The 18,444-nt window shown below is 33.3% G+C and overlaps 2 protein-coding genes and 3 non-coding genes across 7 annotated transcripts; 3 read left to right on the forward strand and 2 right to left on the reverse strand.

The window, feature by feature from the left end:
- Positions 1–2,878: 2,878 nt before the first annotated feature.
- On the reverse strand, positions 2,879–2,959 carry D1009.7. Its single transcript, NR_071772.1, has one exon. It is a non-coding gene; the product is annotated as an Unclassified non-coding RNA D1009.7 (non-coding RNA).
- D1009.t1 lies at positions 2,880–2,951 on the forward strand. Its single transcript has one exon. It is a non-coding gene; the product is annotated as a tRNA-Gln (tRNA).
- Positions 2,960–8,417: 5,458 nt separating the features above from the next.
- Positions 8,418–16,502, forward strand: acs-22 (the record flags this gene model as incomplete). 3 transcript variants are annotated; one of them, NM_077108.6, is made up of 11 exons in its annotated part: positions 8,418–8,562; positions 11,796–11,969; positions 12,574–12,661; positions 12,792–12,899; positions 13,862–14,060; positions 14,143–14,599; positions 14,644–14,807; positions 15,195–15,640; positions 15,727–15,792; positions 15,847–15,943; positions 15,994–16,502. In NM_077108.6, the coding sequence occupies 11 exons, from the start codon at positions 8,558–8,560 to the stop codon at positions 16,155–16,157; spliced, it is 1,968 nt and encodes a 655-aa protein (NP_509509.1). The 3 variants fall into 3 exon arrangements, with proteins under 3 accessions (NP_509509.1, NP_001380195.1, NP_001309684.1); NM_001392815.1 differs by lacking the exon at positions 8,418–8,562; NM_001322629.4 differs by lacking the exons at positions 8,418–8,562; positions 11,796–11,969; positions 12,574–12,661; positions 12,792–12,899 and having other exon boundaries at positions 13,877–14,060; positions 15,994–16,157.
- On the reverse strand, positions 16,459–17,398 carry dylt-2 (Tctex1 domain-containing protein 2). The gene is made up of 5 exons (NM_077110.3): positions 17,330–17,398; positions 17,146–17,282; positions 17,027–17,096; positions 16,918–16,981; positions 16,459–16,675 (listed from the first exon to the last, which is right to left on the reverse strand). Exons 1-5 carry the CDS (start codon positions 17,380–17,382, stop codon positions 16,628–16,630), a joined length of 372 nt encoding a protein of 123 aa, NP_509511.1. The 5' UTR covers positions 17,383–17,398; the 3' UTR covers positions 16,459–16,627.
- D1009.t2 lies at positions 16,789–16,870 on the forward strand. Its single transcript has one exon. It is a non-coding gene; the product is annotated as a tRNA-Leu (tRNA).
- Positions 17,399–18,444: the final 1,046 nt, after the last annotated feature.

The following is an 18,444-nucleotide window of genomic DNA, read 5'->3' on the forward strand; positions in this document are numbered from 1 at the left end:
AGCAGTGTGACCAAAACTTCACTCACGGAGGTGGATTTCGGCAAACAATGCCGCCGATTTCTGGAATGCGAAAAGTGAACAAAACATCATAAATTATTTCCAGAATGAATTGAATAATGAGCAAATGCCTCGAAAAATTTCTGAAATTCGCGGAATATTTATTCGCAATCGGAAATTAGAAATTGTTCTTTGTTTTCGAAATGAATGCAGAAAAAGGAATAAAGCAAAACTGAGCAGGCTTTTATTTAAAAATAAAACATCATGGTCTCTAAAAATTCAATAAAACATAAATTTTAAAAGAGATGGTCTGAGGTGTAAACGTGGTTGATTATACATTATAAAATGTTTTCTAATTTATTCGTAATCTTCCAAAGAAAAAAATTCTCCAGTTATTGAAACGAATGACCATATCTCAAAAAAGTTGAGTAAAATTAGTTTGAAATGTATGATTGGAGATACACAGAAATGTTCTTTTGAAAAAATGTTTTTTTTTCTGCGTATACTTCCAGCGGACAGAGATGCACATACACCATCTCACAGTATTCTCAGTGATTTCTCCAATAATATTGTCGGATTAAAATAGCACAGTTGCTAAAGTTGGTTGAGATATTAGTGATGATGATAAAAAGAATGCGGAAGACTAAAGTTGGCTCACTAGCTCACAGTCAGAGCTCGCCAAGATACTTTTACAGTAATATTTGGACTAACAAAAGTTGCAATATGTGAACATCACATTCGATAAACAGGATGTAAATGGTACTTTGTAAAGCTCAAACAATGCCGGCTGCGAATTTTCCAAGGCCCTTCAAAGTTTTGAGGGTCAGAAGTTTATTTTGTAAGAAGTTCATTTTATATAAACATGATGCTGCATTCAAAAATCCAGGTATGTTTTAAAGATCACTCCATCATGTCCTTTTTCTCTAACTTAGATATCAAATAAATTTCTAAACCAGCCTATATATAAATTAGCAATTTGACTATAGTTTTGCAATCAAAATTTTCACTTGAAAGTTAGTCTCGTATGAAATGTTGATAGGAAAAACATGGTACATCAAGTTTACCTAATTTACTATTTCTTTTCTTATTGAAAAAATTCTAACCGCCACGCTCCACGCTTGTCGTTAAGTTTTTCATTTTCTCAGTTCCAATGTTGAAAATTTGGCTCACCCCCATTTTTCAATATTCTCAGATTTCGAGACAAATGACAGACAAGTAGGCATAAAGAGCAAAGTAACGAAAAGGGCAAATAGAATAAAGGAGACGACGGCAATTAAACTACTCATCATCACTCTGGCGGATTTATGAGCAGTGACATCATTTATGTCTATCCTTGAAACACTTTTAATATGAGAAGTATAATGGGAAGTTGGATAGAAGAATTAAATGACTGGGAGTTGTGCATTGAGGGGGTCTTCATCAAAAATTTCCTGCATTCAGCCATAACCGAATTTCAAAAAATTGGACAATCAGCAACGGCCGAACAGGAAATACCGCGTTCCTTTAGTTTCAATAATCATGCGCCAAGGTTAGTGTGGATGGATTATTGTTTCAGAAAAACTGAATTTTTATGTCGGGAAAGTGAGCTTGGCATTCATGAAAAAGGAGGTGTTATTCAATGCTTCAAATTGGGCATTGTTCTGATTAGGAAAACACGAGAACTATATTTTGAAAGATACAACTGTTGAATGCCATTGAACATAAAATGGATGAATACAATGAGCCGGAAATGTATCTTTAAAATTATGTGTGCAATTTTGTTGGAGAACTTAAAGAGTTGAAAAAAAAGTGTGCCTTGCGAAAAACAAAAAACATTAACTATTTTTCTCTTGCTCTTAAAAACAAAAAAAAAGAGTTCGGACTACTAGACCAGAACAATTGAAAATCCTACAAAAAATATGAGAGGTGTCTTACGTTCACATCACAGAAAACTTCCGGAATTCTGGAATGTAAAACAAGTGTTGGTTTGAAATTACCACCAAACTGAACTTACTTAAAAGTATTACAACTGACGTGTATGTCTAACAGAAGTTTGTCTTCCATTCCACAAAACACGTGACCGTTTGCTTTGTTTCTTTGGGTGGGCCTGGTTCCGCCGAGCCCAGCAGACTCCGTCATAAGTATCTTTTTTAAAAAGAGGTTCAACTGGTTGGATATTCAATTTGTACTGCCCCTGGGACCATTTTGACAAGTACTTCAAAATATCCGCATTCTTTTTTTTTGCACTGCGGGTCGCTTAAAAGATGGCCAGTCGTTTCTGATAGGTATGACATCAGTGATCAGTAGCGTGTTGAACATTATATATTTGCAGGATCTCTGTGCTCTCAGACTACACAGAAAATTTCATAGTTGATTTATGACAGGAAGGAGTTGATAATGTATGTTCTATTACTAGAAAATTGTTGCAATAAATATAAGAACATATGTTTTTGAAGTAAAAGTTTCACTAACGGTAGTGAATTCGGTGAACTAGGTTTACGTTAAGAATAGGAAAATAGCTTGTTCTTTTGATGTGACAAATCAAGCATCTACAAAATTTCGATAAATGGGCAGACGACAATTATCTGGAGAGACGGCTCACACTTATTTAAACTTGTTTGAAATCAGACAAATGCGACATTTGGTAACAGCGTTTTAAAGAAAGAAATAGCAATTTCTAAAATTAAGGAATCAAAGCCTAATAAAAATTATGAAAACTGTGAATTTTTGTAATTAAAGGGCATTATATTTAGAATTTTTGTGCTTCAAATCTTTTTCTCTTCTCACAAATCATTATTCGCCGTCTCCGCATACCTGCCATAAACCTGCCGCATTCCTTCCGCAAGATGCGAAAGACATATTGAGTGCGCTGGTCTTCGATAAACATTGTGCGTAGACCGCACGGTTCCATGGTGTAGCGGTTAGCACTCATGACTTTGAATCCTGCGACCCGAGTTCAAATCTCGGTGGAACCTATCGTTTTGGAATTTTTTCTTTTCTACAACTGTTTTGTAAGTTAATGAGGAATCATGAATATTTTAGTACAAATTGCTTTTTTTTTTAACAACTCCTCTAAAATACAAATATACACCAGATACAAAAATCAAAAAGGCTTCATGTAACACGAGATTTAAGACTACAATCCATTTGTTGTCACCAGGTGGTTTCGTGCACAATTGAATAAGCACATGCTCAACTTTTAACTGTGATGAAAAATCAAAGTGAAAATCAGAAAGCAGCAAAAGAAAAAACAACATAGATAAAATGAAACACCAATGATCATTGAAATAGTATTATTCAATTTATGTCAGACTTCATTTCATCTTCTTTTTTTCTTACATAAAATTCAATTAAATAGTCTTGTATTTTCTGGGAAAGTCTAACTAGTTAATTTATTTAATTTGTTCGAGAAAAGTTAAGGAATCCCAATGAGGTCTTAGTGGCTAGCGTTCAAAACAGAAAGAAAAGCAATTCATTATCGAAAAATTGAGCAAATAAAAAGAAAAGGGAACGACAATGAGTTCATTTTTTGAGTAGAAAGTATTAAAAGACTACAACATAGAAATCCTAAATTAGAGTGGGAGGATCTGTGACCTTGTTTGAAGAACAATTGATAGCATATATGTTTTTTCTAGAGTCATCGCATTTCAGAGTCAACCATATAAACGCATTCTATGAATAGAATATCTGCTGGAAATGAGGAAGTGATGTGGAAAAACAATGTACTACGAAGGTCTTTGAAACTAAAATTCTTGGTTAAACTCGGAATTCGGAATTCAATTGTTGAAATTAGCTATTTACTCGAAGGAGTTCTTGGAAAACAATGTTGCTCAGTTCTTGAAACACTGGTGGCAATCGAAAATGGACGAAAGGCACTGGGAAATTGAATCGTCTAGCTTTGAAGTAAAACTAACTGACCAGAAAAACAATTTCAGAGAATGCTATTATAAAATAAAATTGTAATATCAATTGAAAAGCCAGACTAAAAATGAACGGCAGCACAAGAAATACCTATTAGCTTAATTCGAATTTCCGAGAGAAAAATCAAATTTATGTTTTTTTGAAATATTACGGTTTTTATCGGAATTTTCTAGATTAAAATGGAATTCCAAAAAACAAAAACAAAGACGATTCGAAGGATATTCGAATTAACTATTTTAAGTACTCTTGACATTAACAAATATATAAATTTAAGACATAAACCAAAAAAATACGCAAAATATGATAATACGCTAATATTCTAATTCACACTTTTTCAAACATTATTGCGAAGACTATACTGAATGTATAATAATAATTAGCTAAATTCATTATTCTAGAAACAAGCAATCTTTAAGCGCACGCACACTTAAAATTAGCTTTGTCAGTTGTTGGCTCACAAGGTTTCATGAATCACTCCTGAATGAGAAAAATATTACTTGTGCTTTAAATTTTGAGATAAAACTCGAACATAGAGTACATATATTCTCATCTATTTTTGTGTCAAGTTTTAAGTTCTCTAACTAACAAGAACACAAAATTCACAAATGGAGATTAGATGGTGTTTGGTTGAATCATTGAAAGTTCGGAATAATTTGGATGGTTCTTTGAGCGTTATATAGTAACTGATAGTTTTTATTAACGGTTATTCCAAAAACTTGAGTTTGATTTTAATTTTTTTTCTTTCATTTGGAAAGTGTGATGTTTTGGTTGCACTGTTTCAATTTTTAACATGCATAAAACAAATTAATTGAAACTTAAACATAATACATATGTCGATAGGTGAAAACGTGTTATGTTCCACTTTTTGATTGTAAATTAACATTTCAAAATTTTAAACAGTTTTCACTACGACATCTGATTGGATCGTAGAAATCACTTCAATTCATTCACTCCCCAGCAATGTTCAACCTTTTACTTGTCATGTGGAAATAATACTACATTTTTGATTATCAAGCCCTAATTTTTAATTTTTGTTGGATGATTTTTTGTAGAGAGTCAGTAATAATGTTGCAGAGTTGGTCAAATTAGAAACATTTCACAATAAATAGTTTTCATTTGTGAATGTCTCTCTATTCTGCCCTTTGAAAAATTACTCAACTTCCTTGTTCAATGAATTGTGTACTCATCACAAGAGACGGTGGCTCATTAATTTTTATCCAGAGCCCACCCACCCTCATTATTGTAGTCTTTGACCCCCCAACGCTCCGCCCTTGTTGTTGCTTGTCTACATCTTGTTTTGTTTTTTAACCTCTATTAATCATGCAAATAAATTATTTATTTTAAAGAAACATCAGTTATAAAATGATGCCCCGTAGGTGGGGGCGACCAGGGCAAAGTCAAAAAAGTCTAGAACCAGGAAAAGAGAAAGATCATTGAGAACTTTATACACATACACATATGGAAAAGGCGGCAATGACAAATTGATGAGATCTATGGATGATGATCTGATGAATGAACGACATATATCTCTGGGAATAAATGATTGCGCTCCATGTGACTGACTACATTGAAAAGTTGAAAATGTTTAGTTTAGTCATCTTTATCGTCAAAGCTCAAAACACAGAAAGGGGTTCTGTAAAATGGCTGAATAAAACTATTTTGAATTGATTTTTTTCAAACAAAAATTAACAATTCATATTTTTCCGGTCAGTGCTCTGATTAAATCGAAAAGGCCCCAGAAAGTGATATTCTTTATTCTTTAGGAATTTTTTTCGCTGCTGTTTGGAAATCATCGGAACAATAACACAAATTTCGCTACTCCGTATAATTCGCTTAATTAGAACAAAGAAAGTTTAAAAAAATTCAATCAATTGATTAAAAAATTACAATTAAAGATTTTCAGATACAAGTCAAAATAACTTGATGTCGCTAGTCAACAAGTAATACTTCTACACAAAAATATAAAAACCACGAATCCAAAATATAAATCGGAAAATACAAGTCAATTGTGAATCTTCCCACACCTTTTTTCTCACGAAAAGTCGGGATCAAAGTTTTTTTAATCTACACCACTATCAAACAATCAACAACAATTAAAAACTGGGAAACATATGTAACCTATGTATGTCTGAAAATACAGTTAAATGCCATATTTAAAAAAAACGTGATTTCGAACTTAAATGAAACAAAGTCAGTTTTGGAGCTTACAAGGATAGAGATTAAACTATTCTTCGGAAGTACAAATAAAACAATATAATATTGTTTAAAATCTCTTTTCAGAATTTCCACAAAACATTATCAACAGAAAAACTCTTTGTAAATGAATGTAAATGAAAATGGTGTGCTGGTATAGGAATAGTTACTTAGAACTGAAATGTATACAAAATCAATGAAATTTTATTTAAACACCGGCTTAAATGTCTTAAATTGTAAGAAATCATCAAAAAATCTGGGGGTGGCATATAGAAGTTGCACGGCCAATTTTTCGATTTTTTGACCTATTTTCCGTAATTTTTGAGATATCATCACAAAAGTTTTGGAGTATAGGTTTTTCACCATTGTGAATCCGATTTCAATACCCTTTGCTTACCAAATTACACAGAAACTGCCATAACCGAAAATTTAGGGGGTGGCATATAGAACATGCACGCACTGTAGTTGATTTGTAATGTTTTCTAATTATTTTTAATTTCCCAAACAAACGTGTCTTTTTTCCAAAAAAATAAATAAATTTTTTAATCATGTTCCCGAAAACTTTAGTAAAATCCTTTCAAACGAAATCTATTTTGGTAGGTTCATGAATAATTGAAATCAAGTTTTGTTCCAATTTATTGAAAATTTCGTCTCAAAAACCAGAATAATTATCTAGGAAATAGTTCAACTTGCAGATTGGTTTTTTGCTGTTTTAAAGTGTCCCTTTTGCCGCCTCAATAACAAAATGCATTATCATTTTCTGTTTTTGTCGTATCTTTATTAGTTAAGTCCACTGTATTTTCAACAATCACTTCCAATTATTTTTGTAGACTGGCGACTTTTGATCTGACCATAATGATGTAGGTTATTTTTAAAAGTATAAAGACTTAAAATTTAAAAAGTTGAAAAGTTGATAAACATTCCATGTTCAATTAAGACTAGTTCATTATTCATTTTAACCAATCTTCTTTTTCTGTTCTGTTTTGCAACTTGATTATTTCCAATCAACTGACAAACCACAGATCCCACCTACTTACTTTTGCTTTCACTGGTAGGTTCCGTGATGAACCTAAACATAAGACAAAACGGTTTTTCACCGAATGACATCATCATTACCGCCCACTATCCATCTTCTCACTTAAAAGAAGTTGCCGCGTTCTCCCTGAAAGGAATTTTAAGACCAAAATGATCTGATCACACCTGAACGTTCAATTTATAATTATGAATTTTTTGTTTTAATTTAATTTGGCTCTTTTTCAGAAACAATGGACAATTTTACAAAAAATATGATGCCCATGAAAAAGTGGATTTGGAAGAATTGGTAAGTTTAAGGCAGTATAGGTGAGTTCCTTTTCAGATTTTGGTGGAGGGTCTTTTTTTGTTTTGAGTGTCCAGATTCGCTATATTCAAAATTCTATTTGTTTTTAATTTGAAAACACATAGACAATTCATAACTGTGACTTTGGTCTTAAATGTTTTCTAGGGCGGCTTTAACTAAAAAATTAGATTATTGGAATTTGTGAATATGATGCCGATATTAGTGGAACATATCACTTGCAATTTAAACTATGTAGCATTTTTTCTAAAAGGATGAATTCTAAAATTACGGTACCAATTAAAGTATTTTTCGGTTAATGTAGCAAGACAGAGTTACAGCTACAGAAAAATGCAATATCGTGTTTTGCAATATGAATTAGTAATATGCAAGACAATTTCTCCTTTGGTCCGTAGGGTTCAAGACTAATAGAGATAATACCGTATCCAGCAAACAACCAAGTCAATTTTGAAAATGTTTTGTACAAATAGATACGTTTCGTTTTAGGGTTTCATTAAAAAAATTAATAGGAGAAAAGTTTCTAAGAAACCCTTACCAACTCAAATTTTATGTTCTTCAACACTATCAGACAGATTATTGGAGTACAGTCCATCGTGTAGATCTTGAATAAATAAAAAAATGTAATCTTTTCAAATAATACCTATGGACAATTCACCATTATACATTGTGAAACACATATCCCACAAATTAAAAGACATTTCTTCCAGCAAGTCACTTTTTGCACAGTAGTTTTTGGTCAAGTTTTTTTTTTCCTTTTGGAAAAATTTTAACTTTTAAGCCCATTTCAGTGTAAAGTGAGTATTAAAAGCAATAGTAATACACTTTGGCTCATATTCAGTGCCGTAGAAACGACGACATATTGTGAAGAGCTAAAAAGCGAAATGGGACAAGAGAATCGGCATAGCATTGAAAAAAGGCACTTGTGGTTGGTGACTACAAGAATATTAGCAAAGTCTTTTCCTACTTTCTATCTTTTCGTTCTCTTCCTCTCACCGATGAGCAAACAAATCCGGTGGTGGCGGTGGTGACGCGGAGTTGTTTCAACCATTTCCTTCTTTCCGTTCAACTGCCAAATACTATTTTTCGCTAAGTTATATTTGAGAAATCACAAGAAGCTTACAAATAGGACAGATGAGGTATGGTTGACAATTTTTTATTCATTTTTGTAGACGTTAAGATCTGAAAGTGAGAACCTTAGAATTTTTAAAATTAATTTCGTAACCAGTGTGTTTCCGAATAGTCATTCAACCTGAATACACAGTTTGAATTTTTTTTAGTTTTTCATACTACAAAATACGGAAATAAGAGTGTGAATGTTTTTGTAATTAGACAAGAATGACTAGATGCAAGCATGAAATTTTAAATAATAAGGTACTTTCTGAATTTTAAATGATACACAATATTGTTTTTAAAACGTGTATTAATTTTATAACCAGACATTACGTTGGATGAAACATTACGAATACAGTTTTTTAAAAAGAATGAATTTTTAAAAAGAATGTGAAATAGAAATGTTGGCTGTTCCCATTTTAAAAATATGCTGAACATTGTTCTGTAACAAATTTAAAAAATGCTTCAAAGAGGTAGAGAAATGTCTTTTAAAAATAGTTTATTGTTGCCAGTTGTACTGTTCAACTGTTCTTTGCCACCCGGCACATACAGTGTGCGTCATTGTTTATTCTTTTTTGCTCTCTTTCTTGACGACCTTCCAACCTGTTGATTGGTGTCTCAGTTTGACCTTAAAAATCTAGAAACATTCAGTATTAAAATTGTCAGCTTGAATAGCAGTTCAAGTTTTATGAATTATATACAAAAAATATATACAATCTAAGTTGTTTATTCCGGAGTGTTTTTTTTTTTTGGAAACCTCTAAATTCTTAAAGAAATATTTTCAAAACTTTAAATAGATCAGTGAACTTCTGAAACGTGTTTTCAAAAATAATATTAGAGTTTAGAAATAAAGTTTGTTAAAAATTTTGTGAAAAGTTGTTTCATAAAGAATTATCAAATTACAATTCCAATTATTTTGTTTGCTTTTTGTTTTTCAGTCTGTATTGTAAGCGATTTTTCCGCTCACGTGTATAAAAAGTTTGAACGAGAGAAACACAGTTCTTGTCATATTTTAAAATTTTCCACAGTCAGAGTAGTTTAATAATTTATTCCACATTTCTAGCATATTTCAAATAGCAAATTTTAACCGTTTCCTTGTAAAAAATTAAAGTTACATTCCCTAGGCCATATGTTGGTGAAGTGCCGGGATTGAGTTCAACTGCCTTGTTTATTAGATTTCCGCCCTGATTTAAATCATGATCTAGACTACAATTAATGTTTGAAACCTGACCGGTGCTTGCTTGTGATGTTTTACATGTTGGCAGTTCATTGATAAGATAAAATGCACAGTCGTATCATGTCACGGGAAACATGAGCGTTAAAAACATGAACATACCGAGTTGTATTTATTTGTTCAGTAACTACAGTGTGGCGATAAGATATTAAAATTTTGAAACGGTGTTTTGATGATGATAAAGTAATATGAACATAGGATTTGTGCATTTTTGATGTGCTCTCAAACTTTGTTTCATAGTAAAGTAAACGCTTTTATATCTCTCTTTTCACATTAAAAAATAACATTTTATGAAAACTCAGCTTCAGGAAAATGCCGTTTTCATATAAAAACTTGATTCAAAATTAAAGTGTAAATAAAAATTTAATTCATTTTCAAAATATTCAATTTTATAAAAAAGTTCTCAACACTTATTTTTCCCGTAAAAAATACAAAAAATGAAACGTTTATTGTTATGATGTATGTATGTTTGTATCGGTGTTGTGAGATGAACTTACTTCTTGAGGGAAGTCAACAAAAACAGTTTTCGAAGATGGCAACTCTCTAGTTGATGTGTGTTGCCTAGTTGTGTACGTATGTCTACATTATTGGAAAATGTTCTAATCCTAGAATTATGGCTTCTTGTATCATTTCCATCCTATTTCCTTTGCTAAGAAAAAAGATAAGAGGTAATTTATACTTTTAAAGATTAATTCATGAACGAATTCTAAAAAATTTAACCAGAATTATTTTTTTAGTTGTAATAAAAAAGTGCCTTTTGTGTTGTCAACGCGACTACACTGCAAAGGTTGTCCTTTCTCTCGTGCCCTCTCTGCACTTACGCATTGCATTGTACATATTTCATTCGTATCATGTATCAGAATTCTTGTATCAAGACCCTCAGTCCTCCTCTCTTTTTTTTTCTCACTAATCTATGAGAGAAAAGTAGACAGATTGTTATACAACTAATTGTTGATCCGAGACTTAATTAGGAAGGCTAAGAGGTAAGCACTTGGGGGAAACTGGTGTTCAGTGTGAGTAAAAAACAAAAACTCGGAGAGGTGAGGATTGTACTAGAATTCATCATATTCTTGCAATCAAACCGCAAACCGGTCGTTTTTCCCTCTGGTGTCTTCCCTTTCTCTCCTCTGTCCCGATCCTTACGCGCGAGGGACAGCAACAATTCCACACGCATCATACAGTGTACATAGGGCATGAATGCCTCCCACGCCCTCTCCTAACACCAAAAAGCCCTTGTCTTCCGATGGCTTTTTCTTGAGTCGTCTATGTCATCGCCGTCGCCGTCGTCAGCGTAGGCAGGACAAGGAGATGTCCGAGGAAATGCTAATTCAGCTATGTTGTCCTCGTTTTCTTTGTCAACGATCTCGATAAACGACCGTCGTTTTCCTGGTGTGTTTAGGTTAGTCTCTGTACTTCTGTTCAGATTAATTTACTATTAGGCACACAATAGAATATTAGAAGCAATACAGTGACATTGTTACTTGTTTGATAGGCATATTCTAGTAGTAGTATGGAATAATCGTTAATTCCCAAACGTTTTTTTTGTGAATTTTGTGACCTTTTGATTTCTAAATCAATAATTTACTTCAAAATGATTATGATTCACAAAAACATTTAACTATGTTTTTAAAGATTCGCCCTTCAAAACACGTGATCTATAGTTCTTGTATTTCACTTTTGAAACCAAGTTTTACAATTAGCATAGGAAACGAAAAAAAATGGTTCCACTTTAACTATCACTACTCAAAACACATTGAACATGTGTCATTGTCTTTTTCACTTACTTTGGACTTTTAACTTTCTTTTTATACCAGCACATCTCCTTCCCCAGTTCTCAGTCAAAACCAACATTTTTCCAAAAATTGATAACTATCTAATCGCTGAAACTGAATTCTAGTGTAGCCTGGTGCTCTTCCCGCCAATCTATTTATTAGTGTGCAGTTACACTCCCCCATGGTCATTCTCATCCACTTTTTGATTACTAAACATTTGCACCTTTTGTTGGTTTGATGTGTAAGTTTTCAGGGAAATGCCGGACAGTCCCAAGTTTGCGTTAGTCACGTTTGTTGTGTATGCAGTGGTTTTGTACAATGTCAACAGCGTTTTCTGGAAATTTGTATTCATCGGATATGTTGTATTTAGGCTGCTTCGCACTGATTTTGGAAGAAGAGCACTTGCCACGTTACCTAGAGATTTTGCGTAAGTTTTGTTTGGTTATCTGCAATACATATACTGAACAACAAAAGCACTTTAGAGTAAAAATGTTCGATAAAATACTGGTAATTTTATAATTCTATAAACTCAAAAGTTTTAGTAAAAATTTTTATTGGAAAATGAAATCGTTTCGCAATTTAGAGCCTAATTGCATTCAATAAGCTTAATTAAAATCTTAAAAATTGAAATATCCACTTCTGTAAAAAACAATTTTCAATTGTAAATATGTGGAGGAAGCGCCGAATGCGCGTAGATTGAACACCGATAAAAATTAGATCAATTTAAAGCTGCTTTCACCTGCGTTTTATCTATAAAAATTGTTTTTGCTTCTCATGAAGGGGACATTTTCGAAGTTGGTGTAATGTTCAACATAAATCTATATGTGATTTGAAGATACATTCAACTTATCTATTTCTTTTTTACCCTTGAACACCCTATTAGTCATTTCATTTCCGTCAGTGCGCGTATACCGGGAAGTAGGAGAATGGGAAATTGAGAAACTAACGCAGTTGGGTGCAAAATCTTTTCAATTGTAAATGACTTGTCAGGGGAAAAAGTAAAAGTGCAAAAAACAACTTTGAACTTTCAGGGGACTGAAGCTCTTAATATCGGTTAAGTCGACAATTCGTGGCTTGTTCAAGAAAGATCGCCCAATTCATGAAATCTTTTTGAATCAGGTTCGTCTTTTGAAAGCCTTTTGAATAGAGAAATGAAATGAAACGATAATTTTCTATTCGATTTCGGTTTTTTTCTTATGCCATTGGAATTAGGACTATGGCGGCATTGATGTGAAAAAGGTTTTTACAGGTGAAACAGCATCCAAACAAAGTGGCGATTATTGAAATTGAAAGTGGTAGGCAGTTGACGTATCAAGAATTGAATGCGTTAGCTAATCAGTATGCTAACCTTTACGTGGTAAGTACAGACATCAATTGCAGAGCTAAGTGGTACCTGTAACCGTTTGAAAAAAAAAACACAACTAAAATATATTTGCAGCATTTGCTATAGACAGGACTTTCAAACAGCGTTTCTTGTCAAACCTATTTTCAAAATTTTTTCTCAGGTTGCAAAAAAATCCGGTAAAAATGAATGTATAGAAAGCAGTGTTTATTTGAAAATGGAATTGTTTGGAAGCCTAGTGCTAATATACCCTGCTATTATTTTGAAAAGTAAAGAATGTATGTGATGTTCGGTCATTCTTATACAAAATTAATACAAATTCATAGAAAATGACCACGGAGTCGGCTGTTACAAATATACCTACCACATGTCTGCCGCTAGTGTTTGTGCACCTATATCGTCAGCAATGTATGTAGTTAGAATTTTCTGAAAATATCAGAATGCATTCTGAATAGACATTCTATTTCAAACAAATAAAAAGGAAAATACTTAAAAATGGTACTATTTTCGTTTCAAATAATATTATCGCTTTCAAGTTCAGTCAATGGAAAAAATTAAAACATTTTTGAAACGTTTTAATATGATTTTTTATAATTTTGCACTATAAGAATGTGTTTCAATAAAAATATTCCACCTCGAATATACATTTCTAACGAGCTAGAACTTTTGTAATATTCATTTGAAATTCTGAAGATAAAATAAAGATAATGCTGGATTAAGTTATTCCTGCTTTATTGTTGTAACGTGTATTGACTAGGACACAATTTATCTGTTCTGATTTTCTGATTTATCATTACTTCTTGATAAACAACTGGTGGCCTTCAAAACTTGGGTTCACATCGTACGTAAAAACGGTAATTGTAATCAAACTAAAGAATTTAAAACGATCAGACTATACTTAACTTTGTTAGCAAATCACAAAACATAGTTTCGATTCGCATTTTGTTGAGATCAGATCACAGTGATACAATTTACAGAGTGAAGGTTACAAAATGGGCGACGTTGTCGCTTTGTTTATGGAAAATAGCATCGACTTCTTTGCAATTTGGCTGGGACTTTCCAAGATTGGAGTCGTGTCGGCGTTCATCAACTCAAACTTGAAGTTGGAGCCATTGGCACATTCGATTAATGTTTCGAAGTGCAAATCATGCATTACCAATATCAATCTGTTGCCGAGTAAGTTTGCAGAAATAAATATACCGGGATGTTTAAAAATCCTGCGTGGAAATGGCAGATGTTTTACATACTATTTTTACAGTGTTCAAAGCCGCTCGTGAAAAGAATCTGATCAGTGACGAGATCCACGTGTTTCTGGCTGGAACTCAGGTTGATGGACGTCATAGAAGTCTTCAGCAAGATCTCCATCTTTTCTCTGAGGATGAACCTCCAGTTATAGACGGACTCAATTTTAGAAGCGTTCTGTGTTATATTTACACTTCCGGTACTACCGGAAATCCAAAGCCAGCCGTCATTAAACACTTCCGTTACTTCTGGATTGCGATGGGAGCAGGAAAAGCATTTGGAATTAATAAGTCAGACGTTGTGTACATTACGATGCCAATGTATCACTCTGCCGCCGGTATCATGGGTATTGGATCATTAATTGCATTCGGGTCGACCGCTGTTATTAGGAAAAAGTTTTCGGCAAGCAACTTCTGGAAAGATTGCGTCAAGTACAACGTCACAGCGACACAGTACATTGGAGAAATCTGCAGGTATCAGGAAGACGTGATGGAAGTGGTTTTAGAATTACATTCAGGTATCTTCTGGCAGCGAATCCATGTCCTGAAGAGAAACAACACAACGTGCGATTGATGTGGGGAAATGGTTTGAGAGGACAAATTTGGAAAGAGTTTGTAGGAAGATTTGGAATTAAGAAAATTGGAGAGTTGTACGGCTCAACAGAAGGAAACTCCAATATTGGTAAATGATAAAATTATCAATTTAGAAGTTAATTTAGTTAATTTGAAACCTAAGTAGAAAACTGCATTTTCTAGTTATTAATTGCTTTAAATGTATACAGTCCCTAATAGTCTTTTAGAGACGTATTTCCAGGACTGCTGTTTTTTTTAACATTATAGCAAACTCATAACATTTAGTGTCACGTTAGTTATTAGTTTTAAGCATTACCCAATCAAGTTTTTGTCAAACATCAAACATGTCTACAGTGCTATAGGCATACGAAAATTAATCTTGCAGCTTCTGATAGTACTGCTCTCTTAATTAGGTTTGCTACACAGCAATAGAAAATTAGTCCTAAACGGATAAATAGTGACATACGATATCAATTAAGTATTTTAAATTTTTCAGTTAACGTGGATAACCATGTTGGAGCTTGTGGATTCATGCCAATTTATCCCCATATTGGATCCCTCTACCCAGTTCGACTTATTAAGGTTGATAGAGCCACTGGAGAGCTTGAACGTGATAAGAACGGACTCTGTGTGCCGTGTGTGCCTGGTGAAACTGGGGAAATGGTTGGCGTTATCAAGGAGAAAGATATTCTTCTAAAGTTCGAAGGATATGTCAGCGAAGGGGATACTGCAAAGAAAATCTACAGAGATGTGTTCAAGCATGGAGATAAGGTGTTTGCAAGTGGAGATATTCTTCATTGGGATGATCTTGGATACTTGTACTTTGTGGACCGTTGTGGAGACACTTTCCGTTGGAAAGGGGAGAACGTGTCAACTACTGAAGTTGAGGGAATTCTTCAGCCTGTGATGGATGTGGAAGATGCAACTGTTTATGGAGTCACTGTGAGTTTTTTATATGTGGTGTTTTTAGCTCACAATTAGTTGGGTGAAAAGTTCAAGTTGTTTATATTTTCTACGAATGTTTGCAGGTCGGTAAAATGGAGGGGCGTGCCGGAATGGCTGGTATTGTCGTCAAGGATGGAACGGATGTTGAGGTGGGTGAACTTTTCTGCAAAACTTTAAATAATAAACATCTTCAAAGATTTCAGAAATTCATCGCCGATATTACTTCTCGACTGACCGAAAATCTGGCGTCTTACGCAATCCCTGTTTTCATTCGGCTGTGCAAGGAAGTTGATCGAACCGGTAAGTTCAAGTGAAAAAACCAAGAACAATGACTAAAAATAAAATTACAGGAACCTTCAAACTCAAGAAGACTGATCTTCAAAAACAAGGTTACGACCTGGTTGCTTGTAAAGGAGACCCAATTTACTACTGGTCAGCTGCAGAAAAATCCTACAAACCACTGACTGACAAAATGCAACAGGATATTGACACTGGTGTTTATGATCGCATTTAATAATTTAGTTTGTCTAGTATTTTGTAAATTACTCATTTCCCTCTCGGCTCATTTCACTTAAGCATTTATTCGACAGGTTTAAACTTCAAAACTGTGTGTTTCTAAAAATCTAATCATTATATTTTTGTTGCCATATTCTTCATCTAGTCAGTGGTGTTTAATTTCTTTGAGACACATTGAATCAAAATGTTCCGGGAAAAATGCCAAAATTGCCTTTCTGATCAAGGCAGCTCAATTGTTTGAACCTACCAAGTTTTCACTTCCATACATGTTACAGTCTTTTTGTGATCACGAGTATATGTTTTTTGTATGAATTTATTGAATATAAACTTGTTTCAAAATGTTTTTTTTTAAATTATTATTCAAAAGATTTGCAAACCGCATGAAAATGTGTATTCTTAATATCAATCGAAACAATTGAAATTAAACTTGTCCATTATGAAGTTCGATGTTTGGCTGCTACTCTTCAATTAGTAATGAAAAATTGCGAACACCAATACTTCGCACCAAATGGAGCCCTGAAATTATAACTTGTTAAATTCAAAACATACTATTGAAATGAACTGTTAACATTATTATACTATTTATTTCAATATAATATTTAAACATTTTTATCACCGTTAAAATTTATGGAGAGATGGCCGAGCGGTCTAAGGCGCTGGTTTAAGGCACCAGTCCCTTCGGGGGCGTGGGTTCGAATCCCACTCTCTTCAGTTCTTTTTAATTAGCCAACTTTTTTGAATAAACCTTGAAAACGTACAGTGACATATCTTTGGGTCAAATACCCATCGCAATCTTCGTCCCAAACGCACTGAACAGCGGTTCTGAACGTTAAATTGTTTAAAAAATTATTTCTACAATATACTCACGTTGCTCCGTTCCCACATTGTTCCGCAATCATGGTTTGAATAACATATTTGTATCGCGGAAGTTGAAGCCCTAACAATTTGAATTCATGTAACAATTTTCTTTTAAAAAAAAACAAAACCTTTAAGTCGTTCTCTGATTGATGCTGATATATCTTTTGAAACAAGTTCAGCTTCATCAACATTATAAATGGTTAATGCCCCCAGCTTTTCTCCAAGAATCTCTTGAATCATTCCAGCTACAGCTTTTGGGCGAAATCTGCAATATAATGATTTCAATGTTTTTTTTTCTGTATGAAAAATTACTTCTGGCCAGGAGTTGGTCTGAGAACAAAATTACGATCGTTGGCATCCTCCATTGCTGTCTTTTTCAATGAAAAATGTTCACTAAAGCGCATACATTGCCTCTAGGCAACAGCTTAGTTGTCATGGCAACGCGTTGCCAAGGTGAATTGGAGCTTGCTTGGAAAGATGCCAAGTAAAAATTGTGAGCAGAGGGAACATTAGAATGGAAGACATCAAATACGTCAATCAAAGCTTTGTTATGTTTAAATATTTAAATCTTTGAATTTGCAGAAAATTCAAATAGTAAAAATGTGAAAAAAAATATACTGATTTCAACAATCTCAATATAAAATGGAGTAGCGCCAGTGGGGGAAGTAATTAAAACTCCTACAAATATGGTGGAAAAATAAGCAAACCCTAGTAAAACTTTTCAAATTTGTTTTGAAATTTTTCATTTTGTTACAAAAAGTGGTAGGTACTTAGTTTGTGGCACTTTTAGGCATGTACAAAAACAAATTTCTTTCAAATATAATGGCCTAGGAGAGATGGTCTACTTATGTTCAAATAGTTCAAAAAGTAGCAAAAACTCAGCAATAGCAACTTTTTGATTCAGAATTGAACTCAAACTTATTTTGAAATGTTTTACAATGATATTTGGTAATTTTGACGCTCTATTAGTGGTTTTTAACAATTTCCCCACTGGCGCTACTTCACTTTTAACTACATTCTGTCATTTGTTGAAATTTAATTGAATTATTTTCAAGAAATAGAGGAATCACAATAATTTATCGTTGAATAAGTGTTGCAGTGAACAAATTGCTCAGATCTTGTCAAGAAACAAAAAAAAACGATAGGAAAGATATGGAGATCAAATAAGCATTGGAAGAAATGTAAACATGAGATTTCAAGAGAGAATCAATGTAAAACCAGTTTGGGCAAAAGTGGTACCATACATACAAATCGAAAGCTATTTGCACACAAAAAAAAACAATCATTCGGTGATATTTCGCACCCGGTTAAAATAAATCACAAAAAAAGATTCTGGAATGTTTTTAAAAACATAAAACTAAATGAATAAGAAAATATATTTGAAATGAAAAGACAGGAAACTCGGTTTTTTCAAATCGGGCGGAAAC

Source organism: Caenorhabditis elegans, chromosome X (genome assembly GCF_000002985.6).
Source record: "Caenorhabditis elegans chromosome X".
Classification (NCBI taxonomy): Eukaryota; Metazoa; Nematoda; class Chromadorea; order Rhabditida; family Rhabditidae; genus Caenorhabditis; species Caenorhabditis elegans.